Source organism: Bolinopsis microptera, chromosome 3, assembly GCF_026151205.1.
Source record: "Bolinopsis microptera isolate Bmic1 chromosome 3, MBARI_Bmic_1.0, whole genome shotgun sequence".
In the NCBI taxonomy this organism is placed as follows: domain Eukaryota; kingdom Metazoa; phylum Ctenophora; class Tentaculata; order Lobata; family Bolinopsidae; genus Bolinopsis; species Bolinopsis microptera.
The window spans coordinates 17,109,171-17,136,893 of record NC_087074.1 but is presented as its reverse complement, the minus strand read 5'-3'; the positions used below and the strand labels follow the sequence as shown (position 1 = coordinate 17,136,893).

Below are 27,723 nucleotides of genomic sequence, written 5' to 3'. Positions count from 1 at the left end.
TATTTTGGTAGATTTCTTCCTAAGATGTCTTTGCACATTGCTGTTTGTGGCTAATGCTAATCGGTAGTCAGTTTGTGGCCTTTGTATCGTATTATACTTGTGTAAGATATCACTTAAATTTTAAAAAATTTGATTTGTAACAAATAGTTTTTAATTGAAATTTTCGCTTATTCGAACTTTTTTGTTTTACAGTGACAGTTTAAGAGGAATTTTGTTTCCTCTATCATGTGAGTATTCGTTGCATCACTTCTTTTGATTGTCAGCCTGTTTGACACATACAGTTCAGAATCGTTAACCTCTCTAGCTCCTTTCGGTGCCTCCTCGAATAGCAGGGTACATGCTTAGTGTTGCAAGTATTAATATAATGTTGATTTACAGATGAATTGTCTAGCCAACTTAGCTTCACCCAACAAAGTATAAAGATGTAAGGATAGACCCTTCATTTAAATGTTAATTTTAAATTTTAAGACAAATGGTAACAAAACCATACATTCAAATAGAATAGTTAATTAGAAAGATGGAATCTATTAGGACTGTATTCAGTTCAGGACCTGAGGATGATTCTCTTCTTGGCTCGGTAAGGGGTCATTTTTGCAGTTCCAAAGCCCAGTTTATTTGTTTGTTTATCAGATAATAGTAATTGTTGTGTGATTTTGAGTTGATTTATATCTTTGATAAATGTAACATGTACTGTTCATAATATAAGCTATTGTGTGGAATTTGAAATCAGGAATATTTATTATTTCAAAAGATAAGATGATTGTTACATCAGTATTGATCTCATCATTTTCCCAATTTAAGGGCTTAATATTATAAGAAACTTTCCATTTATTACATACCCAAACAATTTTGTTGTAAAATAGATAAATATAATTAAATGGAAAATTATTATTATCTTCATCTTGTTACCCTATTGTTACCCTATTAAATATTGTATTCATTATCTTTTTCGAAACAAATAATCTTAAGAAAAATAAAGCTTGATAATCCAGAGCTCACTAGATGTATTCAGTATTCATTATACTGTTATTATCTTTATAATTCTTTACATGTAAAGAATTATATATTATTGTGCAAGCTTCTCGCGATTAGTCTCAATACAGATTATCTTAGGATGGAATCAGTAAGAGCTGTGTTTAGGGGAGACGATGATGAGTCTCTTTTGGATGGGGTGGGTTAGGCCATGAAAAATATTACTGCACATGAGATTAGTAATACACTGCTGACATGGAGTTTTGCATGAATTATATTCACTAAAACAAGATTATGCTATGTCCCAATTGGCTCTATTCATCACCTTCAGTTTGCCTTGTAACCCCCTGCCTGGTGTCCATGCCGGAGCTGAAATCCCATTCAGTGCTCATGGCCACTTATTCTGCAAGTGATTGAAATTGTTCTTTAAATCATTCTTGGGGTTTGATATTTATCTTTGCTGCACTGATCTGTTTGTTTGTTTGTGGAGTGTGGGGCACCAACCCTTCCTTGATACTTACTTACTTAGTAAGAGAGCTACAGCCTACATCCACCTTGGTAGAGGGACAAGTAACTATATCCTGGGCCGGATTCAGATATATACTCCCAGAGGACTAAGCCAATAAGCCATGTGGACGGCGACATCCCGAAGGACGTCTGCCATAGTGTGCAAGTCATAATTATCCGAGTAAGGGTATTATGAAGCTGATGCATATGATACAAATGCTCAAAATGTCTTTGGGTAGCAATGAAATATAAAACTCAGCCCTAAAATCTTAGTTAATTGATACAAATGTTTACTTACCTTTGAAAAGTAATTTTATTCCTGGTGCTCCAGCAGGCTTTACTTGCAATGTGGCAAGTGAAGCAACCAAGTTCCCTGGTAAATCAAAAAAATCCCGGTGCATTAGTGTACCCACTTTTGAAAGCATGTTTGAAAAATTTTAAGTACTGTAATTTTCACTGTGATATCTATTTGCAAGCGGTAGGATGGGAATGCTTGATATTCTAGTTGGTCAACAGGGGGATGAAGCAAGTACTTTATGTGTCATTGTTCTCAAATCTGAATATAGAGCACAATTTAAAGATAAAATCGTTTAGACTTACATGTGTAATGTGTTTGCTGCAACTTGATAGAAACTTTGATTAGATGATTAATGTTATAAAGGAATGCAACGACCAATTTTGAAAACAAAAAGTCATCAATTATTGTTAAACTGATGGTCGACTGTTGGGACTGCAGATGACTAAAAAAAGGATACAAAATGAACACTGATAAGTTGTAGTAGTCAAAGTTAGTCACCCCCTACACATTCCTTTAGACTGAATTTGAAATTCACAAAATATCTCGTTTATTAGCTGCTGTTAACCTTATTTGGAATATTGTGTTTCTTTTAATTTTCCTCTTTCGGTTGTTTGCTTGATAACAATCACAATTAAAATTCTGTACGATCTTACAATTCTGAGTTGTGCGATAAAATGTTAAAGTCAATCAAATTATGTGCTGTAGTGTGATCAGACCGGCTCCCCACACGTTTGATTAGAAGGTCGACATGATCACAGTGATTGCTGTAGTGCTGTGCATGTGCGCTGCCCAATAATATACACTAGAAACCTTGCATGTTCTTTTATGTTACACTACAGGGCAGAATTGGGGCTGGCGGATAATGGACATTCTGCACTTGACATTCAAATTAATCCTAGACATTTCTAATCGGGTTCCATGTTTCCATGTTATCTAGTTTTATTGTAAATTTTAAAGATGCCAGTGTTTGAGCTACATTAAAGAACTATTAAATCTAGATATTATACTGCTAATATATTCAAAGTAAATCACAAACTGTACTCTCTTGAACTACAAAACCCTAACAACTGACATAACCACAGGTCGATAACTACTGTAACTTAAGCTGGGAAAACAGATTGTACGCTTTTGGAGCTTGCTTTGTTATTGGCATCTTCTTATCCGTCTTCGTGAGTACCATCGTTTTTATGGCTTCTTATTTACCTTGACTTTTTGTCAGAGTGAGATAATTTTGTTTGGTAATCACTAAATATTCACTAAATACCCACCACTCTAACAGGGTTCTATTGAAGTATGGTTGGGGAAATACACCGCCTTTGCCCTGCTTTATTCTCTTGGAACACTAGTAGCACTTGCTGGGTACGTGGCTTGTGTTTCATCATCCAATTACATTACCTGATATCTCTACTTATTACTATATATTACTAATATCTCTCCAGTTTCACTAATTACTTTACCTATCAATTCTCTTGGGAAATAGTAAATGTAGAGTCGTAACTCACTCTATCATTATAACTGAAATCAACTCGAAATATCATAACTCCTTAAAACTCGTTATCCAAAGTCCTTATTATAATTCCTCAAATCTCCTTGTTAAAATTTCTTCAACTACAGAACGTGTTTCTTACGTGGTCCGGTATCCCAAATAAAGAAGATGTTTGATAAAGATAGGCTGATAGCCTCGTGTGTTCTGATTGCTTCTATAATCCTGACTATCGTGTGCGGATGTGTTGTAAGTTGTTATTTAAATTGTTTTATTAATTAAGCAATATGTCATTACTTGTCATATAGTTAATAATGATTGAAAACTGAGTTTAAACTAAATATCCTAATTTCAGCTAAAGATAGGAATTCTCGCTATAATGTGCTGCATAGTACAGTTCATGGCTTTTACATGGTAAGCAATTTTCATGTCAGGTCTTAGTTTTCAGATTGTCTCTCCTTCTTTTGGCCTTTAAACTTCTTTGATAACATAACTAACTAAAAACTAACAAATTTTGTTACCTTGATTATAACCAGGATTATATCTTCTGAATGTTGAAATAGCTACGGACTCACATGTATATTACTTTTACAACTAAATAATTATATAGGTGCAACAAATTATACTCTGTTATATACGTCAAGCCACAAGACATTAAGTCATTATAAGATAATTAAATGGAATGCTTCATGTAAAGAATAATTAAATGGAATGCTTCATGTAAAGAATTCCTGGCTTTACATCTAAAACTAAAGTACTAAAACCGATGAAAGTGTTGTTTGAATTATACATCTAGCGAATTAAATATTTAGTGCAGAATTGAGGGAGCCTGCAGCTACTTCACTATAATACGCTGGGCACATAATTGTTACATCTACAACAGTTTCATTTACAAAACTGTAAGCACAGTGCAACTCTAAAGAAAATGTTAGTTATTTTCAGCAGAGAAGAGGAATTTGTTTTCTATACTGGAATAGACGATTAGACGGGTAAATGAAATAAATAAATCAAATTTCCAAAGTCGAAGCCAATAATAAATCAAAAGGCGACATGGTAAATTCGTTACATAATTTGAACACATAATCACCTTATAAATTGCCGATTTCATAATATTACGTTAATTTGCAATTTTATATATTAATACAGTCCAGAAAAATACTATATTATAATAATAGTTCTATTATAACATAGTAGGTACAAAAAGATAACAGTGTGCAACGTACGTCGACTGATCGACCGCGACCGATCCTCTCTTTTTCAAATGTAACATTTATATCAAATTTAGCAGAGCTTAATAATACGATACACTCAAAATTATATTTATAACCTACACTTGACAGTAAGTTAATCTATAGAAGTGTATATAAACTAAGTGTATATAGAAGTAAATATAATATCCCAACTACGTTATGTAATGTAGATTGTAGAGCCACCTTTTGGATCTACAACGTTACACATTAAACACAGTCCTAATACCACTATTCTCTGTACTGGTTAGCTCACTGGTCCGCATTATACTTATCCACGTCATGATGTATTGCAATTTGCGGTGTATCTTATCTGTTAGTTTGAAAAGAGTTTAGTTCGTTCCTCTTGTTTTGTAACTAAGAAAAGTGAGGTAAAATCCCGCTGGAGTCATTTTCGTGTGATTTCTAACATTTGAAGCTCTAAATTTCAACAACTGACCCGTTTCCCGCCAACTCTCCCTACATTATATAATACGATGTCTTCGCGTATTTGTCAGAACTTTATGCTGGCTACTGTTCTACTCTGCACTATTCTCCTTCTCTACCTGCATGTTCAGGAGACCTCCCCTCTCCCTCACCCTTCTATTGGAACTAGCCAGCAATATAACAACCACACTTCGGACGGGATCAATCGAGAAATCAGTTTTACAGATAACTACGGACAAGATAACTGAGGCTACTATTTAAGTAAGGCTGAAGTAGTGAAGTTTGCAACTATGTTAATTTGAACAGCACTATTGCTAGTGCAGGTGTTTTGTCATTATAGTCTCTGTACCAATATTTGGATTGTATTTAACATTCAATTTTTCATTTAATTTTAGCTTGAATAACAAATTGAGTTTTTAGTATGCAAATAATTTGACGGAAACGTTTGATTAAAAGATGCGTTGAGATCTGATAATATGTACACACGACGTACCTAATACAATATACATTACACCTATACCCAATATACCTGTAATATGTACACTGTACAATGTTTTAAATCTATAAGGAACGTGCGTTATGGTAACATCTGAGTAACATATATTACATGTTCGCTCCCAGCTGATGACCCAGATGTTCTGTACACTTACATTTTGCAAAGATTTGTTCAGATTGTACAGAGTACACACTTCTAACGTGTTTCTAGTGTTACTGAACTATTTTTGCGTATCGATTGACATTATCAAAAAGCTGTAGAATAAAGCAGGTCTAATTATTTATCTTGACAAAACAATGTGCGCTATTTAATGTTGTTATTTGATGTTGTCTTATTGTTCAATGTCCTTAGTCCTACTACGTTGTGGCTACGTTAATGATTAATTATAAATATAGATATTGGGACAATTCAGGACTGAAGGATGATATATACACCAGCTATGGTATTTAATTAATATAACTTAACTTAATTAATTAAGTTAATTAATATAACTTAATCTCCTCAGGTACACGTTATCCTACATTCCTTACGCGAGGAACGCTGTAAAATCCTGCTTCTCAGGCTGCACTGGAATGGAATGTCCTTGTTAGACACTGTTATATAGCAGTTGCTATGGTAACCTGAACATGTAGCAGTTGCTATGGTAACCAGAACATGTAGCAGTTGCTATGGTAACCAGAACATGTAGCAGTTGCTATGGTAACCAGAACATGTAGCAGTTGCTATGGTAACCAGAACATGTAGCAGTCGCTATGGTAACCAGAACATGTAGCACTGTAGCAGTTGCTATGGTAACCAGAACATGTAGCAGTTGCTATGGTAACCAGAACATGTAGCAGTTGCTATGGTAACCAGGACATATAACATTTGCTATGGTAACCAGAACATGTAACAGTTGCTATGGTAACCAGAACATGTAGCAGTTGCTATGGTAACCAGAACATGTAGCAGTTGCTATGGTAACCATAACATGTAGCAGTTGCTATGGTAACCATAACATGTAGCAGTTGCTATGGTAACCAGAACATGTAGCAGTTGCTATGGTAACCAGAACATGTAGCAGTTGCTAGGTAACCAGAACATGTAGCAGTTGCTATGGTAACCAGAACATGTAGCAGTTTGCTATGGTAACCAGAACATGTAACAGGTTGCTATGGTTACCAGAACATGTAGCAGTTGCTATGGAAACCAGAACATGTAGCAGTTGTTATGGTAACCAGAACATGTAGCAGTTGCTATGGTAACTAGAACATGTAGCAGTTGCTATGTTGCAAATCATAGCAATGATATAGTTATGTATAATAGTATGTCAGTTATGTTCACTGGAAATTTGAGTGTAATCACTGATATGAGTAGTTGATTTCACTAGTTTAACAAATAATAATACTATTAACAAGGGTGATAATCACCGATCTGTTACTCTAGTTACAATGTTATATGTCACACTTTCTGTTACAAATTTACAGTGTGTGTTTAAATTACATGTCAAAATATTATGTGTTGACTAAGAGATGATTAAGTAATACTGTAACTGTGTAAGGATACCTAAACCTCTATTAAATTATTCAGAAGTTATAAAAGTTATTCAGTATACATTTCGAGTTGGTGATTCTAATTTTTCTCTTATTTCACAAGGACTGGTTTATTTTTTAAAGGGCATGTGTTTATACATATGATAACATAATACGGAAGCATATGTTTCTATTCGATATTTTTATTTCCAAATGTCTTGTCTTTCCTCAAGATGGTCATGGGTGTAGGAAGCGGGTGAAAGGAGTGACAATCCTCCTTAAAATTTTAGAGGGGGGAATATCTACCCCCCCCCCAGCCCCCCTTGATTCGACATTGATTTCCAATTTAAGTTAAAACGGTTGTTCAAAAACCAACTTGTGTCTGCTGGTTTAAAACTGCCGGTAGTCACCCTTTTGGAAATAAATTTGTTTCCTCAATGCTGGAATTATTCTTAAAAAATTTAAAAACAAAATTTGAAAATTTAAACCCTTTTCCCCCAATTTTTAATCTTGAGTTGGGTTTTTTTTGGGTGTGAAGGGGATTGTAAAAAGGGTTTTAAAAGGGGGTTTTATAAAATTAATATAAATTTTTGGGAAAGGGTTTTTTTGGGTTCTTTTATTTTTAGGTTTGAAAAATTTTGTTAGTTGAAATTTTTTTGGTGTTATTTGTTTTTGAGTATATTTTTGGGTTAGACTCATTTTTTTTTTGGGGGTTGTTAACTTGTTTTATTTTTGATTTATTGTTATAATAGTTTTTTAGAAAGTTTTGGGGGGTTTTTTGTAAATTTTTTTGGGTTTAAAAAAGTTATAGTTTTGGAGGGGGGATTGTTGTAAAAATGTATAAATTTGTTTTTTGTGTTTTAGTTTTGGGGGGGTAGTATAAATTTATGAAATGTAAAAATAGGTTTTTTGGGGGGAGGGTTTGTTTTAAGGGGTGGGGGGTGTGGAATTTTTTTTTTTTTTTTTTTGGGGGGGTTTGTTGTGGTGTGGTTTGGGTTTTGGGGTGGGGGGTTTTGGATTTTTTGGGGGTTGTGGGTGGTGTTGTTGGGTTTTTGGGGTTTTTGTTTGGGTTTGGGGGTTTTTTGGGGTTTTTTTGTGGGTTTGGGGGGGTTTTGGGGGGGGTTGTTTTTTTGGGGGGTTGTTTGTTTTTTTTGTTTTTGTGTTTTGTTTTTTTTTTTTTGGGGTTGGGGTTGGTTTTTTTTAATTTTGGGGTTGGTTTTTTGTTTTTGAGTTTGTGTTTGGGGGGGTTGTTTTGGGGGGTTTTTGTTTTTGTGGTGGGGGTTTGGTTTTGTGTTGTGTTATTTGTTTTGGGTTTTTTGGGGTTTTTTGGGTTTTTTTGTTTTTTTTTTTTTTTTTTGTTTGGGGGGGGGGGTTTTTGGGGGGGGGGGTTTTTTTGTTTTTTTTGGGGTTTGGGGGTTTTTTTTTTGTGGGGTTGTTTGTTTTTTGTTTTGGGGGGGGGTGTTTGTTTGTTTTGTGGTGGGGTTTTTTGGGGTTTTGGTTGGGAGGGTTTTTTTTTTTTTGGGTGGTTTGTTTGGGTTTTGTTTTTGGGGGGTTTGGGGGAAGGGGGTTGGAAAGTTATTTATTATTGGTTTGAGAAAGTTTTTAAAAAAATTGGAATTTAAAAGGTTTTTTAAAGGTTGTTTTAAAGAGGAGGTTTTTGTACCCGTATTAAAGGGGAAAACTCCAAACCTTTTTTGCCGGGACCCGGGATTTGACTTAAAATTTTATGAAGTATAGTTCAACAAAAAGATTTAAGGCTTAAAAATTTTTTTTTTGAGAGTACGCACATTCAAAAAAAAAAATTATTTTTTTTTTTTCGAACGTTTAAAATTTTTGGAAGTTGCACTGTAATCCCGATTTTTCATCTTTTAAAAATTTTTTTTTGGCTGTTTTTTAAAAGAACATTTTTACAATCCGTACAAGAAGCTCTTGAAAGGATTTTTAATTAAAATATGAGACAAATTTACAGACCAAACAAGGTCAAAAGAAGCAAATTGAAATTTTTGTAAAAATCAAAGTTGATATTTTCCCATTCACCAGGCATAATTTTCGCTTCAAAAATTCTTGGAGTGTAGCGTGTTATACCCCCCAAGGGGGGGGACCCTTGTGTTCGAGTGGAAAATTATTTAAGACAATTTGTCTTTAAAATCACCTATTTGGTACTAAAAGATTTGTTTCTCAAGCTGATTCGATTCTGTAAAATAATTTAAAAAAAAAACTGATAATTTTTGGGTTATGGGTTTTAAAACCTTAAATCTCCCATTTTTGGGCCCTTTTTTCGATGAATTTTACAAGTCTTTGAGGCCCTTTCTACCAAAAACTTAAAATTGAGAGAAATTTTTTCCCAAAAAAATTGGAATAATAATCACCTACACCACAAGAATTTTTGAAGCGATATCTTATGACCTGGGAATGATAAATTATAAACTTTGATTTTTACAAAATTTCAATTTTGCTTCTTTGGCCTTGTTTGGTCTCTAACCGTCACTAATTTTAATTAAAAAATCCTTTAAAGAGCTTCTTGTAGGATTGGTAATTAATGTTCGTAAAAAATCAGCCAAAAAAACGTTTAAAATGAGAAAAACGGTTTAAACAGTGACAGTTCTCAAAATTCCAAACTTTCGAAAAAGAAAAAAATTTTTTTTCGAATTGGTACCCAAAAAAATTTTTCAATGCCTCAATTTTTTCAGTTTTAATCTATCTTTCATAATATGAAAAAAAACCCCGGGCCCCGGGCAAAAAAGGTTTGTTTGCTCCCTTAATGTTTGATAGGAGGTAGTTCAACGTCACTACGTCAGTTTTGTCCTTTTCCCAAATAAAACTGACATTAACTGACTTTTATGGAAATTTATAACTTTGCAATTCAGATTTCCAAATGTTCATCGCCAAAATTTCAATTTTGGCGATACATTCTAAGGACATAAACATTAAACAAGAGTATATCCACAACAAACATATTTACTCCCAAAATTAAACAGTTTAATATTCAAATATTCTGCACAGATATAAAATCATTTTTTCTTGATTATACTTTCTGGAAATCTAAAAATGATTGAATCAAAAAATTTACTGTTGAAATATTTGCCGTACAATAATTATTAATTAATACAAGACAGAACTCACAATTTTTAGTACTCTGTCAATGAGTGTGATTTTAAATCATACGGATTAGTTGTCCAAGTCATGCACTAACAATCAGTTCTATAATATATTTTCTAGGTCAACTTGATTATTTACATTACATCACTAATAATTAGTAAATTACTTAACTAAATTACCCTACTAATTAGATGTAAAATATCCGCTCAAGAAAATCCCAAAAAAGCTGTGACAAACACCTTGGACTGACTTGGCTGGATCTCATATTAACATAGCAGCTGTTTAAAATGTACATATCAGTGATAAAATCAGCTATAACACTTGCAATTATTACCCCAGTTTTCTTGTATTGCTCTCGTATGTGGAATGGTAGTTCTAGTTGTATAGCGTCTACTGTACTACTCATGGAGCTGCCCCATTCCTGTACAGTGTAACCCCCGCTGTAGTATTTGGCAGGAGGGGTGGGGTGCACTGGAGACGGCACTGAGATGAACCCCTCCTGTGTTAACCTGGCCCCCAGACTCTGAGGACCGCGGAGAATGTTCTCGAAATTGTACCTACTGCATTGACTAAGACAGCGTATAGAGGAATGTTCCGGAGTGGGTAGCGAGTGGAGCTGGTCGGAAGATAGCGCGTATCCTAACTCTACCAGCTTCTCAGGGTGGGATTGTCCGTGCACGTCAAATATAACGCCACGTCCACAATTCCGGACAACTCGAGCTCGTGCTAGCTTGATAAAGGCGTGGTAATCCCGCCACGCTTTCTCCGCGTGGGGATTGTGTTGGGCAGCGTTGTCCAGATCTCTGTTCACATCTAGTTTGCGTCTATTCAGGTTACAGATAACCAGATGTGGCCGCTCCCCCAGCATTAGCGACAGTTCACTGCGCAGAGTCACTGCCATCTCCAGGGTAAACGTGTCCCGCACCATGGACACGCTGAACTTGCTCCTCGAGAACTTTCACGGGGGACGTGTTGTTGGGAAAAAATTTTTCCCGGGTTGGTTTTGAGTATGGTTTTTGTTTCCTGGAAAAAAAAAAATTTAGGATGGTTTAATTTTCAGTTCTAATAGGGAAAGAATTCAAAAACTTTTTAGGTTAAAATTGAATGCGGGATTCAGGATTTCAGGGCGGAAAACGTTTAAAAAATCGAATATTAGTCACGGAGAATTTTAAAAAAGAATTTGGTTTTAAATTTGATTCCGAAAGAGTTAAACTCTCATTGTAATTTTGAAGGTAGCCCCGGTGGCCCCATGTGTAACCCCCCACGTTCAAAAAAAAGACCCCCATCCCCCAAAGTGGGCACAAAGGAAAAAACAGGGTTTTCAGACCCAGGGAAAACCTTTGGTAACCCTGTATCCTGATTCGTGAGGCTCGCTCTGTAACTGCGGATATTTTTAGGGTTTTCGTACTACTTTCTTCTTCGACATCTCAGCTAATTTCCCTTATTTAATTTTGTTTCCCCTTTTGTTCCCCTAATTTTTCGACATTTAAAGGGCCACTTTTAGTTCCCTGTAATTACCCAAAAAATTTTTTCCAATTTTTTTTTCCACTTTTTAAAAGTTCCACTATTTGTTTCCCCTATTTTGTTTCCTATATTTCCACATAAGTTTTGACTTATTTGGTACCCTTTAAAAAAGTTACCCCCGGGGTTTTTTCCACTATTGGGAAAAACCCATATTTACCACTATATAATATGTTACCTTTGTACCCTATTGTGTTTCACAATTTTAAAACCCCAAATGTTCCACTTTTGTTACCACTAAATATATTTCCCTTTTTGTTAAAACTTAATCCATATGTTTTTTTCCACAAAACAATCCTTTGCACAGTAAATACCATGTGTCAATATTGTGTTCACCTCTTTATCCCGAAAAAAGACTGACCTTTCCTACTTCTGTGACCACTTTGCCAATTCACAAAATGTGAATTAATTTTTTTAAACCCCTTTATTACATTTAATTAAAAACTCAGCTTTTGCGTTGTTGCAGTGATAAATAAGTCCGTATATTAACAAAAAACCCAAGAACCATCGGAAAGTATTTGGATACAAATTTATGTGAGCAGCGGACTGTGCAAAGAAAAAAAGAGAAAAATTTGGCAGTGGGGTGGTGTTTCCCTTGTTTACAAAATAGTATTCTTTAAAAAGCGAACATTTTTTTTGCCGTCGCCAAATGAAATTTATAAAATTCCTCCCTATCAAATCTGACGTCAAACCAAACTGAGAAAAAATAGGAAATTCGAGAATTGGGGGGAATTACATTTATTCAAAAATCCCCAAAAAAGAAAACCCTTTGAAAATCCATCAAATCAAAAAAGTCACAGAATTTTTTTGGCTTGGTTACCGGTATTTCTTTAAAATGCTTTGCAGATTGAGCAGTCGCAGGGGGGGGGGGGGGGGATGAGAGCAAAGCTTGATAATAAAGGTAATTTAAAATGTTTATACACTTTTTTAATATTTTGGAAAAGCATTTTAAAAATTTCTACCAAAGTTAGTTTTAAAAAGGTCCTAATTCCCTACCGGAAGTAAAGAAGCAACAGCCCCTCATACTAAAGTTAATAAAATGTTTTTTTCTTTGTATGAGTGAATTTTTTTGGATGATTTAAAAAACATGTGTGTCCTTTATCCTCTCTTTTTAACAAAGAGAGTAAAAAATTTAAAAAATTTGCTGTCTGTAAGAAGGCTGACTTGATCGCAACATGACACAGACACTGGCAGTTAAATTAAACATTATTTCAGTAATTTTGGTTTTGATCGATGAACCACACTTTTCTCAGAAGAAGGCCCCCTAAACACCCACGTCAAATTCTCCAGATGACAAGTTATAAAACTGGATGGAATTTAGAGCTCACCAATCTAGTAAAACTGGGAAAACCGGTTTGAGATATTTGAAATTCTTGAGTAAAGAAAACAGATTACCACCGCCCGGCGCCCCCTTTAGCCTTCCCCCTGGCCCCCCCGCGACACACACAAAGTTACACAAGATTAGTGGCCTCCTGGAGCACTAGTTCTAACATTTAGAAGAGTGTGTGAAAACATCTGAAGTAAAAGGGAAAGAACAGGATAGTCTTAAAAACTTTAGCTTTCCCCTGGTAATTTTGTCACGTTATATTTAACTCCAAGGTCACGGCAGGAATGTCACGCTTTTATGCAGTGTTAAAAGGATAATATGCAAATAGAAAATCACATAAAATCGATTATCCCCGTTTTTATAAAAAACAACCACCCCCGCAAGTTCGTTACAGAACCGTAAAGATGAGGCAGCTGCAGGGAGAGATCAAATAGCGAGAACTGGGAAGGAAGTTAAAAGGGAACTAAAAATAAATAACCTTCCGCAGAAATTTTCCCCCCGTGTAAATTTTTAATTAACCCCTGAAAATGTTCACCCAAATAATGAAAAATCAATTGCCCTGGTGTCTTCGGAATTTGGGGAAAACCCCAAAATAATGTACAGAGGAATTTTTTAAAGTTTTTAAAAAGTGGACGTATAGTAGGTGAGGGGAGGGGGGGGGGAGGGGGGGGGAGGAGGAGGGGGGGAGAGGGGGGGAGGAAGGGGAGGAGGGGAGGAGGAGGAGAAAGGGGAGGGGGGAGGGGGAGAGGAGGGGGGGAGGGGAAGGGGGGGAGGAGGGGGGGGAGGAGGAGGGGGGGAGGAGGAAGGGGGGGGGAGGGGGAGGGGGAAAAGGAGAGGGGAGGGGGGGGGGAGGGAGGGGGGGAGGGGGGGGGGGGGGGGGGGGGGAGGAGGGTTTTTTGTGGTGGAAGGCTGTGTAAATTTCTGTAAACAAAGGAGGAGTCGAAAATGAAAAAGATGGGCCCTTGAAACCACAACCGAAACCCCGGGGAAAAAAACCCAAAATCCCCCGCCCCCCCTTTCGTAACATAAACAAAAACATTAAACGGGAAGGCCACGAAAAATAAAGGTAAAAACCCCATTTTTAAAATAAAGAATAAAAACTTTGTGATAACAAGAAACAAAAAAAAAATAGGAAAATTTTAAAACTGCATTTAAAAAGTTTTGCTTAAACCGCCCCACCACAAACCCCTCACGAAGATCGCCCTTGACCGGAAACAACAAGAAGGCTCGTTTTGCCCCCGGCCTTAAAAACCGCGCGCTGAAACTAATTCCTGACTTTTGGGGAAACAAACCCGCAGAAAATACTCAGCCGTAGAAAAAGCCAAAATGCCCATAATTTTCCCCATTTGCAGCGAATACAGCTGAAGCTGCATTTTAAGCGAAACATTTTTCAGAAAAGTCCAATAAAAAACAGTGTACTGTCAGTGGTAAAAAAAGTGGTAAACAAGGGAAAACAAAGTTGTGCCCCCCCAGAAACGCAGGAACTGATGTTAACCCCCCTTTTCGGGAAAGTACAAACCCTATTGCACGGGTTAGACAACACAGGCAAGCAAAAAAAGCAATTACAATGTTCTTTCTACTTTATAATGGTAACAAAATTTTCTCAAAAAAACCACTGAAAAACCATCCTACAAGAGAGTAAACCTGTTTGCGAGAGAGGGGGTTCTACAAAAAATTTGGGAGCAAAAACCCCTCGTACTTGTAGTGGAGGTAAGAAAAAATTTTTGTTGGAAATTTTTGGGTAGAGCTCGGGGGGGTGTTCTTGGTCACCTCCCAAATTCCCCCCGGTTAGAAAAAATTTATTTTTCTGTTTAAAGCTTTTTTTAAAGATCAAAAATATCGAATTTTAAAGCAGCTCGAGAAAAATGCGGTAAACTCTTGATTTGACCATGTTGGAATTTAAATCTTCGTTGATTGAAATACGCCGCACTCAGTGCACTCAAAGTAAAACAGATCTTTAAAAGAGGTAAAAAGTTTGATAAAAATGTAATATCGGGTATTTAACCTTTCTGTGGGTCACAAAAATTTTACAAAACAAAACTCAACAATATTACATTTTATAATAAAATCTACCGGGAAAAGAAAAACCCACTTGGAAACATTTCAATAACATGTAGTAAACGAACAAAGCGTGCAATGTTTTGTAAAAGATAACATCAAATCAAGCCTAAGTAAAACTGAATAAAAGTTGTGAAACAAAACAAAAAATATATTACTGTAAAGTGTTTTTAATATTTGTGTTTTAAGTGGACAGTTTAAATTTTCGTTCCATTCAATCGAAAATTTTCAAAAAAAACGGTAAAAAAAAAAAAAACCCCAGAAGGCAAAAAAAAAAACAGCAGTCAAATATATTCGAAACCAAAAAAGGGGAAAAATTTCCCAAATTAAAAATCCGAAAAACATATCTTGCGGCTACCGGGGTGGCACATCTGACAGGAACCCTAAAATCGCGCATTCGACGGTGACGGCGGGCCCAATGGAACGCACATTCGACGGTGACGGCTGGGAAAACCCAAACGGACGCAGCATTTGAAGGTGACGGCGGAACCAAACAGATCGCAGCCCCTTTCCCGACGGTCCCGCCCCCCTCCGCCTAACAACCTCCAATGACCCTCACTGTGCAAGATGAATTGCTACACACCAACAACCGGCTTGTTCGTCTTTCAGCAGGAAGTGAGCGACGAGGAGCCCAAAAGGGAGAAACAGCACAAGCCACGGCACCCATAGCAGTGACTTTGATCCCAGAGAGAAACCACTTCTCACTGGGGAAATTGCGGGGATGGTTCATAAAAAGGGGTTTTCGGAGACCGAAAACAAAAAGTTGCCCCTACCGGGGAATAATTTGTTTAATGATAAAATTACAAGATTATTGTCATTTAAATTTGGTAGCTGAAAGGGTTTCACAGTTTAAAAATATTTAAAGATTTTGACCTTTGACGCTTACAAGTGTTTCAAGAACAGGGGTTCTCCTTCAACACGTCATGGACACCATTTTTAACCCCCCCATCTTTTTCCCCGCACTACCGTAACAATTTTAAACCCTGTTCCCTGGCCCAAAATTTTCGGAAAAAATGATAATGAGATAAATAATATAATTACCTTGACGGCGCCCAGTAAGAAGAGAGTGATAGCAGTAGCGACGCAGCTGATCGCAAACGAGAGGTTCACGTTATCAATGCTATCGTATGTCTCCCAAGGGAGTAAACCAAACAACACGTAGGAGAGTAGGGGAACCAGACCAAACAGAATGAACGCCAAAAACGTTACCATCCCCCGAAACCCTTTTTTTTTAAAAGGAATTCATAGGGTATCGTGGAAACTAGTGGGGGTCATGTGGAAAACTTTGTGGATTTTGGGGAAAATTAGGAAAAAAGTGGATCTGTGGGGATAAAGTGGAATCAAAAGTGGAAAAAGTGGAATTACAGGAAAACTAGTGGGAAAACATGGGGATAATAGTGGAAAACATGTGGGATAATGTGGATCAAGGGAAATTTTTGTGGAATAAAATGAAAATGTGGAACAAGAGGGAAATAGTGGTCTGGGAATTTAGTAATTTCGGGAATCATAGTGGAATTACAGTGGAATTACAGTGGAAACATTTGAATCTGTTGGTCATAGGGAACATGTGTGATTACGTGGAATTTAAGTGGTTAAGGGAAAACGTGGAAAACGTGGGTCAAGTGGAAACAAGGGAATTTTTATGGAACAGGGAATTTAGTGGAAACTAGGTGTTTTTTTTTGGAATTAAGTGGAAAAATAGGGTTCAAGGTGAAACAGGGTTATGTGGAAATAGGGAAAAGTGGTGGGAAAATGGAACAATGGAAACCCTGTGGTATAGTCTCAAAAAAGTAAATTTTTCACGGAAAAAGACCTTGTTTGGGAGGAATCTCGTTTCTCCAAAGTGAAACCCCAACCCTTTTCCAAAGGTCCTGAAAAGGGGGGTACTTAGCGTGGTTCCTGTTAGCCCGCACCCCGGAATCACTCCCCCTCTCCTCCCGCTCATTTTCGCTTCCACCCCAGGGTTAGCAAAATCCCCGGGGTTTTAGACATTTATCTTTGCCTTCTTGGGCAAAGGGGAAGCCACAGAACGCCATTTTTCACTCTTATTTGTGAATGAATTTTGTATTTTTATTTGAGAGCACCAATTTAATTATGTCAATTTAATCGTGTCACTGAGGAATAAATTAACTACTCACCATTTCTCTCGCTTATATTCAGTTTTCTGGTGTTCAATGTCAGCTGTAGAACTAAGATAATCTCCCATTCCCATAGAAATAGCATCACCAATCAGGTTACTGAACCCCAGGACAAGAGCAAATACAGGATTGAAACTTCCACCCTCTATGGAGCAGATCACGACGAATGTTGAAATAATACCATCTAGTCCTCCATAGATAATACTTTTGATGAACTGCCCTTGAGCGCTGAGAAGGAGGTATTATCAAGAACTGACAGAACTGTCCTCTTACCGTTTGTTAGTGGGGTTAATTAGGGTTGTGACTGAAACCACTGACCCCCGTGTAAGCCCAATATGGCCCCAAGGGCTTTGCAGAGTTATTATGAATATTAGATCAAATGTGTCAAAGAAATTTTGTTCAACACTAGACACCTTAACATAATAGAGTTTGGAAAAAAAAACACAAAATTTAGTGTTTTAAGTAAATACATTTTGTGCTTTTCCTCAGCAGCATCACAAGGACAGGCATCATGGGTTGCTTTTGACATTTCCACATCATTCTCCTTGAAGCTCTTTTTAGCTTGGTCCTGCCGGTCAGCCATCCTAAAAATAAAGTTTTTTTTAGTTTAAGTTCAAATACCTTGTTCATGAAACCATGAGCATAGGCAAAAGGCATTCAACTGAGTCAACCCCAGGATACAGGAGGATTGATAGACTTATTCATGTCTTTAAAGATGAAGAGAAAAGAGACCTCTTTTACTATGCTTATTCATACACCATCTTTAAACGATTCGGTGACCAGGAGTCTTTGGCAAACTTTATGCAATAGCTGAATTCATATTTCAAATTATAAACGCTTTAGAAGAAATCTGTATGACTCCAAGCATATTGATATCAATTAGACAATCCTTGCACTCCTGTAGTCGACCATCATTATCATAATCACAATTTCAAAAAAGTTCATTTCTACTTCATCTATACTTAATTCCATATTTTACTTCTTCAGAGACATTTATTAGGATATTTCAAAATAAAGCGCAGTCCCAGTTAAAACCTCAACATATCATCATATCAATGAACTGTTCCCCGCCTTCGAACCCCTGAATAAATAGTCAGGAAACTCCAATGAATTGCAAATTTACAGCCCTACTTCTCGTGAAGTTAATTATACAAAACATTAACATTATTGATTGAGACCATTCATAATAACTGATACTATCTTGTCTCCATTGTTGACAAATCTTTGTTTTATTTATTGACATCCTTCAGTCTCCAAAACGAGGTGTGAAGGTAAATTAACTTTGAGCCTTGTTTTGGCGACTGCTTAATCGATGGGCAAGTAGGTATTTGTTTTTTAGCAGTGTTGAACATTGAAACAATTATAAAATATTTATTTTTATCTTATATAACGTACAATATGAATGACATATGCTATAGTGACGTAACATATATAGTGCAAAGAATTAGTAACTTGCGAGATGTGATTTAGTGATAATCGACGTTAACATTTTGCAGTTTACAGTTGCACAATGTTGACGTCGATTGTTACTGACATTTATCTGAATTTAATACAAGTACATGTCACATATAAATTGGGTAGCTGAATGAAACTCGTGCCTCAAAATTTTCCGTTATTAGCATTGCAGTGTCCACACCCTGTACTGCGTTAACGACCGAAATTTTCCCAATAAGCAATTATTATTTTGCTTCTAAAATTCTCTGATAATTAATAATATATCGTGACATGTAATTGTAAGATAACAAACCTCGCGCGCGCGGCGCTTACATCTGCACCTGAGAATCTCTCAGCAATGTGTGGCTGTCTGCGCGGCGGGCGGTGTATTGTGTATATAGCTGAATTTAAATTTAGATTTATTTGTAAATGTATAATAATATTAAATATGTATTGATTGTTTTGTGGTAAATAAAAATTTTGTTTTACTAAAAAAAAAAAATTTGTTTTACTAACATAGTATATTATTGCAACACACTCTATTATATGAACTTAAAAGCAATCTAAGTTAAGCGTTTTAAATAGTATTTATAGGATCATGACAAACGTTCTGCAATAACAAAACAGAACGTATTTGTTATCAACCTGAGTGATAACAGCGAATAAGCTAATAATAATGCGTATAGCGCTCGATTTCTATCGTCGATTCAATGTGCATGCACAGGACGACTGTGCGCCGTAAAAGTCGTGATGAACGCTGTCCTAAGTTGTATCACGTAGTGACCCCCATTGTCGTTTCACTATAGTGGAACCCCTGTAAAGTTTCTACGATAAAGGGGTAGCCGCGCACTCGTGCGCGGCAGGTCATACAACGTATGACATGACATGACAAGTCCTAAGTCTTTCACTGTGGGTAAAAATTAAATATATCTATATATCGGTATAATATCATTATCATCATTATGATTGGTTTTTAATTGCATAAGATATAGAGTAGAAGTAAACAACGAAGTAATACGGGGGAAATGTTGAATGTACCTTTATACTACAAAATACAAGTTTGACATGGGCAACCTAACAAATAATTGGGCACATAAATAATTGGGCTCTTACTAATTCGCTCGCCCAAAAATTTCACGTGACTTTGGTTTTTATGATTTTGCAGCCGTACAATATGGTTTTACATAAACCCTAAATCCCAACCCGAACCCTAACCATAACCCCGAACCCTAACCATAACTCTTACTACAACCCTAACCCTAACCCGAGCCCTAAACAATCGAATTCATGTTTTACTAGCCTGTCACGTGACAAAAACAGTTTTTTGCCCATAACTCTCTTGTCATACGTTGTATGACCCACCGCGCACGAAGTGCACGGCTCCCCCTGTATCGACATTCACTATAGTGAAGCGACAGTGGGGGTCATCACGTGTAGTGATGCAATAACTCTCAAGGGAAGCATTTTTACCCTTTGCATCATGGGGGCTGATTCCGAATCACCGTCCAAAAATACACCGATTTAGATCAATTTCATACCTAAAGGGCCTTTTCGCAAGAATTTTCTTAAAATTTGGGCGAGCGATTTAGTTAACGGGTGATACTCGTAAAATATTTGTTTCAAATATAATATTCAAATATTCAAATATTCAAATATTCAAATTGCAAATATTCAAATATTCAATTAATATTCAAATATTCAAATATTCAAATATTCAAATATTCAAATATTCAAATATTTAGGACCGTCGACGAGTCCAACTCGGCGCGCGTCCTGGTAGGTTATAAACCTACAAACGATTTAGTTGGAGCGAAATAATTGTCATACGTTGCATGACCCGCCGCGCACGAGTGAGCGGCTCCCTCTGTATCGTAGAAACGCTACACTTAGTGAAATTTAACGACAATGGGTGATGGGGGTCACTTGTCATACGTTGTATGACCCGCCGCGCATGGCGCACGAGTGCGCGGCTCCCCCTGTATCGTCGAAACTCTACAGTGAAAACTCTATAGTGAAGCGACCGTGTGGGTCACCACGTGATACAAGGGGTCACAACGTGATAAAACATATTTCCAAATGCAAACGTATTTTTGACCGTAAAATCGATTAAAGGTGCAAGTGGTTTTGAAATGATAAGTCTAAGTTTCCCCGGCCAAAAATAAGCCAAAAAATTATGTTTTTTGAACTTTTAAACAAGTTAATTTTGTTGGTGTAACAGCTAAATTTGCACAAGTGACAAAAACTAGCTGCGCTGCACACGATGGCATTAAAATTAAGGTATTATTCCTGGATTTCCCCAGGTAAAAATCCAAAAAGGTGGGGCTCTTACTTACTGGGCCGCGCTCAGCCTGTCATTCCGCCAAATCTTTATTCGGTATTATGTTAATTGTTAATGAACATAATAGCCTGGGGTCCTCAGGTAACAAATAGAAAGCAATGTAATCTTATAGACTTCACATAGCCATGTGTCTACGCGTACTGCGTGACGCGCTAGTCGGTGGTCTCGCGCTACTGCTATGCAAGCAAGAGGGCTCTGGTTAGAGCAATTATAGACTGTCAAAGCTAAGTTTAAAACCAAAAACGCGCATTGGTATAGCACGTGACTAATAAGGTCATATTTATATTTCTTAACATATTCTTGATCCTTGCACAATATACATCATACTATTGTGTCCAATTAATGGTTAGGTCTCCAAACTCATAGCAGAAAAGTTTTCTTTCATGAGTGAGAAAACACGTCTTTTTACCCGTATAAGAGCCTAACTAGACTACTAAAAATTCGTTTTTAGAATAATATAAGTTGTAAGTCTTGACAAAAATAAAACTTTGTCGATAAACATGAAACATAAAAATGAAGACATCAAATCATTTTGATATTGCAACATGAACAAAGTAAACATGACTAATGTTTACTGGGCCGCGCTCAGCCTGTCATTCCGCCTAATCTCTATTCGGTATTAATGTTGTTTACCAACATTAAAGCCTGGGGTCCTCAGGTAAGACTAATGTGTAAACTATAAATAGGTAATGTAGAATGTAGAATGTAGATCATATGCGTACATGATAATTTTATACATGGCTCTACCACATACCAGTATACCACGTGACATATTACTGGGCCGCGCTCAGCCAGTCATTCCGCCGAATCTCTATGTTTATATGAACATAATAGCCTGAGGTCCCCAGGTAAGTGACATATGGCTCAAAATATGCTCGAACCCTTACTTCGGGGGACGGGACAGACGGGACAGTCTGGCGATAAAATACAGAAATTGATCTTCATCATTCATCAAGGGGTTCGTCTAAATAGCCCCGTGTTCTTCTATCTTACTACATATTTTAATAAACATGTATCTTATAACAATATCTTACTATATATAAAGCGAGACGATATATATGGATGTGTTTATCCGTACCATTTTACTGACACCACGGCATCAACTTTAACGCGACTTTCCGCAAAAACCGTAAAAGATCTACAACTGATACTTTTTTGACTGGGTCAAATGCTTTAATGGCCTCCAAATCAGCATGAAAAAATAAAAAATTGGCTAAGGAATAGGAGTTTTAGAGCCCAAAATTTGAACCCCCAAGTGGTGTCAAAAACGCGAATTAAATTGGTAATAATTATTTAGTCTCTTGAGTCTTGACACTATTTTAGGGTTATACGGGTTCCAAATGCTTCAAATTACATTGTTTTAAGTCCAATGTCCGAACGTGCTTAATCACTCTACAGTCGATCTTCGAGATACTTCTAAAAGTAAAAGGGCCCCCGACAGTTGAAACCAACCTGAATCGATGTATTTTTGGAGGCTGATTCTGAATCACCCCCATGACCCCATGATATAGGGTCAAAATGCTCCCCTGGCGATACATATGACCGTATAATAATTTCTCGTTAGAGTTAGGGTTTCAGCATATGCTTTTGTTAAAGATTGGGTTAGGGTTAGGGTTGGGATCAGATTAGTCATTAGAGGGCTAGGATTTCGAATACCCATTCACGGCCAGCTAAAGAACGTGTTTAAAAAGTCAAGTGACAGTCGAGTGTAGAGTGATTAATCTGTAATCATCATTCTTCAATGTCAGCTTCCACTTCCGGATCTATTTCCTCAGACATAGGTGACTGATAGACAAGACAGTTAGCCTCCGAGTGTTTATCGAAGATAGGTGGTGGGGCCCCATCGTCTATCTTCGATAAACACTCTCCAACATCAGCTTTCTTCTGGGCTACCACCATCTGGAACTCGGGTGACATGGAGAATGCAGTGTTGTCTTTTACCTTGAATTTTGTCGGAAGGAAAGGTTCTCCAAGCAATTCTTTGTTGTATTCCTTCCACAGTTCCTCATAATTTCTCTCCGTTTCAACTCTCACCATCTTCAACATCAGGGCTCTAAACCCCCTACTAGCCTCCATCTGCTCTTGCCTTCTCGTACTAGGGTTCAAAGAGCCGTTGATAGCAGATAAAAGAGTAGTGACCGCCCCCAGAGCAGCTCCGACATAGTGGGTGATAGGGAGCAACACGGACAGAGTCGTTAATGCAGATAGGAATATGAGAGCCATACTCAAGATGTTGTGAATCCTGTCCCAATACTGCGCTACTTTTCCATGCGATTCTGCCTTTGCATGAGTCATGCTGACGAAGGATTCCCAGTTTTCTTCGATACCCATAATATGTGATATTATCTGAAATATTTCCATTTTTGAATGCCCCATTCCTGTTAGTGTTATACCTCTACATAAACAATAAACATTATAATGATAAACAGCAGAGGCAGCCAAATTGCGATACTTTTATGATTGATCAGGGACAGAAATCAAGCTTAATAATTAATTCAGCAACCGAATCAGCAATATTTGTCCGTCTGAGAAACCTTAGGAACGAAGGACGACGATTAATCACTCTAAAGTCTACACTCGACTATCAATCACGTGACTGACTTAAAGTAAGCCCGGACAAGGAACATAATACTAGACTATTATAATGATATATAGTGACTAATCAGCATTCCAGTTTTGTCAATTTAATTAAATTGACAAAACTTAATTTGGACCAGCTAACGATTTAAAATTAAACTGTGCAAATGAACAGTAAAGAAATATGAGCCATTGAAAATGAAAATATTTGGGAATTCACACATTGACATTCCTTTGAGGCGTGAATGAAGGGACATTTGACATTTGATCCACTAAATCTAGGGCAAATTAACATTGAATAATAACAGTTGAGCTGGGTGAAGAATGGGGGTTCACTCTATATTAGTGATGTTACTGTTCGGGTCCCCATTTTTACACCAACTTTTAAGCTGGAATGTGGTGGTGTACTCAATACCCTAGGTTTACAAAATTGACACATTCAAATTTCAAATTGACGGTGGATAGACTCGATAAAATAACGTAGCCCTATTTGGGGAAAGGAAATAGTGGCGGTAAATCGGGGCTTTACTGTAGACTTAGTATGTATCCAACTCCTTTCTTAACTACTTCTTTTGAGGCTATTTAATATTAATTAAAAATATCAGATTTGGCTGGTAAAGACTTTACATAATAGGATGCAGTAAACTATCGGAGTACGATGAATGGAGACTTGCCACCCCATGGCAACATTAAAATATATTGACTCTGTTACATCGTTTCCTGTTGATATACAACTCCGTTATAAATTGAACTGGGATCTGGCAATACTACACCTCAGATCAATAAAATAGTATACAGTAATATATAACTAGACCAATATCAATGTCTAATAAGATACAAACTACTTGAAAGCATAAGACGTTCCAATTACGCTACTGATCACATCATTTAACCAGAAGACAGAGAAGTAAAGCTACAATATTAAAAAGGCCTGCAGTCCCCGCCCCGACCAGTGTGGGAACCTCACTACCTCTACTGATCGTAAGACCGGACATGACAGTTCCAACAACTTGTGAGAAACACATACTGAGGTTAAACACAGCACTGCTCCGTTCCCCCAGCCCCTTTGTGTCCAGTCCCCACTTTTCATATAACACAAACTTGCTCAGCACTATGAGGTTTATTACAGGAGCATCACCCAGCCCCACCAACACTGATCCTAACTCATACGAGCCTGGGAACACTAGGAACTCTGTTGTAGCTCCGAACGCTATAATGGCCCCAACAAAGAAAACAACAGTTCCCACCAAAATAACGAGTAGAGCAGGAAGCTTGCGGAGGGTGAAGTAACTGACAATGAGACTGGAAATGAACCCGAAGGTGGGGATGAGGGTGGTAAACAGGACCGCTGTGTTCAGAGACTTGCCCGTGTACTCTTTTAGTCTGACTGGCAGGGAGAATATCAACAAGATGAACGTCACGTTCGCTATAAACACCGTCAGATCAGGGACGTAGAACACGATGCGCTGTAGACAGGTTGCTTCTTTCTTGTCTTGGCTAGGAGGTTCTGTTTCTTTGTCTGGATCACAGTCTTCATCAGCTAACCCAACACAATACTCTCCCGCACTAGTTTTCCTCTGAAGTTTACTAATGAAAGGAAGCAGGAGCAGAGGGATAAGATCGAATGTAGGGATGAGGAGTCCTGTGAGGAGCCACTTTCCGGAGGTGTAAAGTTCAGTTCCCACAACGAAGGGTACCAGAGCAGAGATGTGTATCGCACTGCATATCACCACCATTAGAGACTTCTTATCTGCCAGGTACAAGTCCACTATCTCCCCCTGAAACGTATTGTACAATGTACAGTAGAAGGAAGTAGTAGTATTGATAATAGAGGTAGTTATCTTTAATAAGCTAACTGAAACGTCACCCTGACCTCGGTTCAAGGCCCACCATAGTTGCCACAGATTCTCGAGTAAACACTGACCTGTACTATAACGGTTAAAGAACCACAACACAGCCCCTGAAGTGCTCGAGCTGCTCCAACCACCCCGAACACCAGACCACCCCTGGGGTCAGCCTCCACCATCACGTCCACTAGGGACATGACGAAGTAGCAGATAATATTGCCGATAAGAAGAAGGAGACACCTTGTAGTGAGGGAGAGTTTCTTAAACCAGGGTAATAGAGGCAGGATGTAGGGGCTCAGTCCCTGTGTTACCAGTAATGTAGATATTGAAACAGTCCCTGTTAATTCAATCTTTAGGTTTCATGCTAAATACGAAAAATATTAATCGAGTGGAATTATAACTTGCAGTACTTTAAAGAGGACCTTGATAGTTGATAATAAATTGATTAGTTGCTAATGGATTAAAAGATTTGTTAATCTAAACTCATTAAATCACCTAACACCACATTGAGATCCGCTTGTTTGAGAAAGTCGAGGTAAAATCCAGAAAGATAAGTCCGAGGATTGAATGATGATCCGTAACCAAATGTAGCAAATAAGACCACCAAAACTACTTCACTAGTCGTCAGCTTGTATCTTCTATCTGGGAAATATTTTATTTTCAAGTTGGAAACGTTTATGTAAAACAAATTTGCAGATAGTTATATGCTCTGAACTATAATTTGGAGATATCAAATTGATGAAACCTGATCTTGTCTGGCTGTTGGTTTTATGTTCTGTGTCTCCCACTCCGAGCACATCTACACTCACAGTCTCTGGGATCTCATTCGGCAAAATATGTTCTTCAGTTCCCTCGTGAGCACGAGTCATACTAGTGGCTGTACGAGTGTATTGATCAGAAGATAATACTGAATGATCAGTGATCACTTAATAGGGCGCTTTTCATATCAGGAGAAATGGAATGGACTGAAAATTGTTTGTCGAAACGCGTGTCTTCATCGGTCGAAAGATTGGTCGAAAAGTTGGTTAAGAAATAAGAGATACGATTTTTTAAATCCTAATCTGGTCAATGCAAGTTGTGGATCCTCTCTTCTACTACAATATTATAACTCTAATTGTAAACGTACACTTAGCTAGAGCCTAGAGGATAATGTATAGAAACCACTTTAAGGGTTAAGTATCCTGGCCGAGTATCCATTATGTGTAAACGCCGGTGTAATCAGGTCATAAAACCTCTTATCGCACCTCAAACAAAAGATAAGAGTGTTTGCTGATTGTAACGAGTGTAAAAACTAATATTAACAACACGAAGTGGAATACATCAGTTGAGCATTGACACTTGGCAGTCATTCGATTCCCTAATTTTTGCATTCCTCCATAATGTCCCCGGTGCGATATGATACCAACTTCAGTTTCTGTTTTTAGGGATTGTGTTATAAAGGTAGGGTTTGGGTCAGAGTTTAGGGTTGGAGGTTTGAATTGTCCATCAGAGTAATTTATAAAACGTGTTTAAGTAAGACGTCACGTGATAGTCGGCACTATCCGTCGCGGAGTCGAGTCCGCGGCGGAGCCGCCGGACTTCGAGCGGACTCCGAGCGGACTCCGGCGGTGCCGCCGGACTCCGAGCGGACTCCGGCGGTGCTCCGCCAAAATGTATTTACAGTGGACTCGAGTACATTTTGGCGGACTCCGAGCGGAGCCGAGCGGACTCCGAGCGGACTTCAAAGTCCGCCGCGGACTCCGAGCGGCTCCGCGGCGGCTCGGCGGAGTGTCCGCCGCGGACTAAGCCACTAGGCGGACTCCGGTCCACCGCGGACTCCGGCGGAGTGCTTGGCGGACTCCGCCGGACCTCTCCGCCAGACTTGAATCCGGCGGAGTCCGGCGGAGCTTGGCGGACTCCGCCAGCTCGGCGGACTCCGCTCGGGGTCCGCCGGACTCCAACAGAGTCCACTGACTTCCGACCTCCGTCTTCCGACCCTCGGCTAAATTTGTCACGTGACATACAACATAGCATTTTGCAATATTGTGGTCAGATGAAAAGGTCGCTAGTGATAAACCTTAACCATTACCCTCACAATGTCAATAGTGTACAACTCTAGTCCTAACTTTGACCCTATAATGTATAAACGTTGACCCTAACCCTCCACCAAACCGTCCGCAGCGAAATATCAATGTCATTAACTGGTCACGTGACCAAAACAATTTTTGTCATATTATCTCATATGGGGAAGCGTTTTTAGTTTTACCCTACACGTTGCATGTGGCGTCATTCGGCCGGATCCCTGGATCCCAGCAAGCAAAAATACGTCGACCATCACAGGACGACGCCAGCCAGCACTCTCTACGCTCTTCGAGCTCCGATCGTCCTGTGACGAAGTAAGGACGAAGCCTGAGGTCCTCAGGTAACATCGACCACCGATTGAAAATTCAAAGATTTTTTGACAT

The 27,723-nt window shown here is 38.0% G+C and overlaps 4 protein-coding genes across 8 annotated transcripts in view; 2 read left to right on the top strand and 2 right to left on the bottom strand.

Annotated features, from left to right (window-relative positions):
* LOC134812705 (POU domain, class 2, transcription factor 2-like) overlaps positions 1–27,723 on the bottom strand; it is a 1,142,226-nt gene that overhangs the window by 232,116 nt on the left and 882,387 nt on the right. The gene's annotated exons all lie outside the window — the stretch shown is intronic.
* LOC134812376 (vesicle transport protein SFT2B-like) lies at positions 433–7,404 on the top strand. Of its 4 annotated transcripts, none has more exons than XM_063819770.1 (7): positions 433–577; positions 2,860–2,946; positions 3,057–3,136; positions 3,392–3,509; positions 3,616–3,674; positions 5,935–6,175; positions 6,238–7,404. In XM_063819770.1, exons 1-6 carry the CDS (start codon positions 518–520, stop codon positions 6,017–6,019), a joined length of 489 nt encoding a protein of 162 aa, XP_063675840.1. In that variant the 5' UTR covers positions 433–517; the 3' UTR covers positions 6,020–6,175; positions 6,238–7,404. The 4 variants fall into 4 exon arrangements, with proteins under 4 accessions (XP_063675840.1, XP_063675843.1, XP_063675841.1 ...); XM_063819773.1 differs by lacking the exon at positions 433–577 and adding an exon at positions 1,001–1,171; XM_063819771.1 differs by lacking the exon at positions 433–577 and adding an exon at positions 1,073–1,171 and having other exon boundaries at positions 6,434–7,404.
* The window catches only part of LOC134812377 (V-type proton ATPase subunit e-like), a 54,175-nt gene continuing 31,815 nt past the window's right edge, over positions 5,364–27,723 (top strand). For both annotated transcript variants that reach the window (XM_063819774.1, XM_063819775.1), the window contains exon 1: positions 5,364–5,369. The gene's annotated coding sequence lies outside the window, so the exon portion shown is untranslated. The remainder of the gene's footprint in view (positions 5,370–27,723) is intronic.
* LOC134813546 (uncharacterized) lies at positions 24,042–25,610 on the bottom strand. The gene is made up of 2 exons (XM_063821377.1): positions 25,357–25,610; positions 24,042–25,210 (listed from the first exon to the last, which is right to left on the bottom strand). Exons 1-2 carry the CDS (start codon positions 25,474–25,476, stop codon positions 24,317–24,319), a joined length of 1,014 nt encoding a protein of 337 aa, XP_063677447.1. The 5' UTR covers positions 25,477–25,610; the 3' UTR covers positions 24,042–24,316.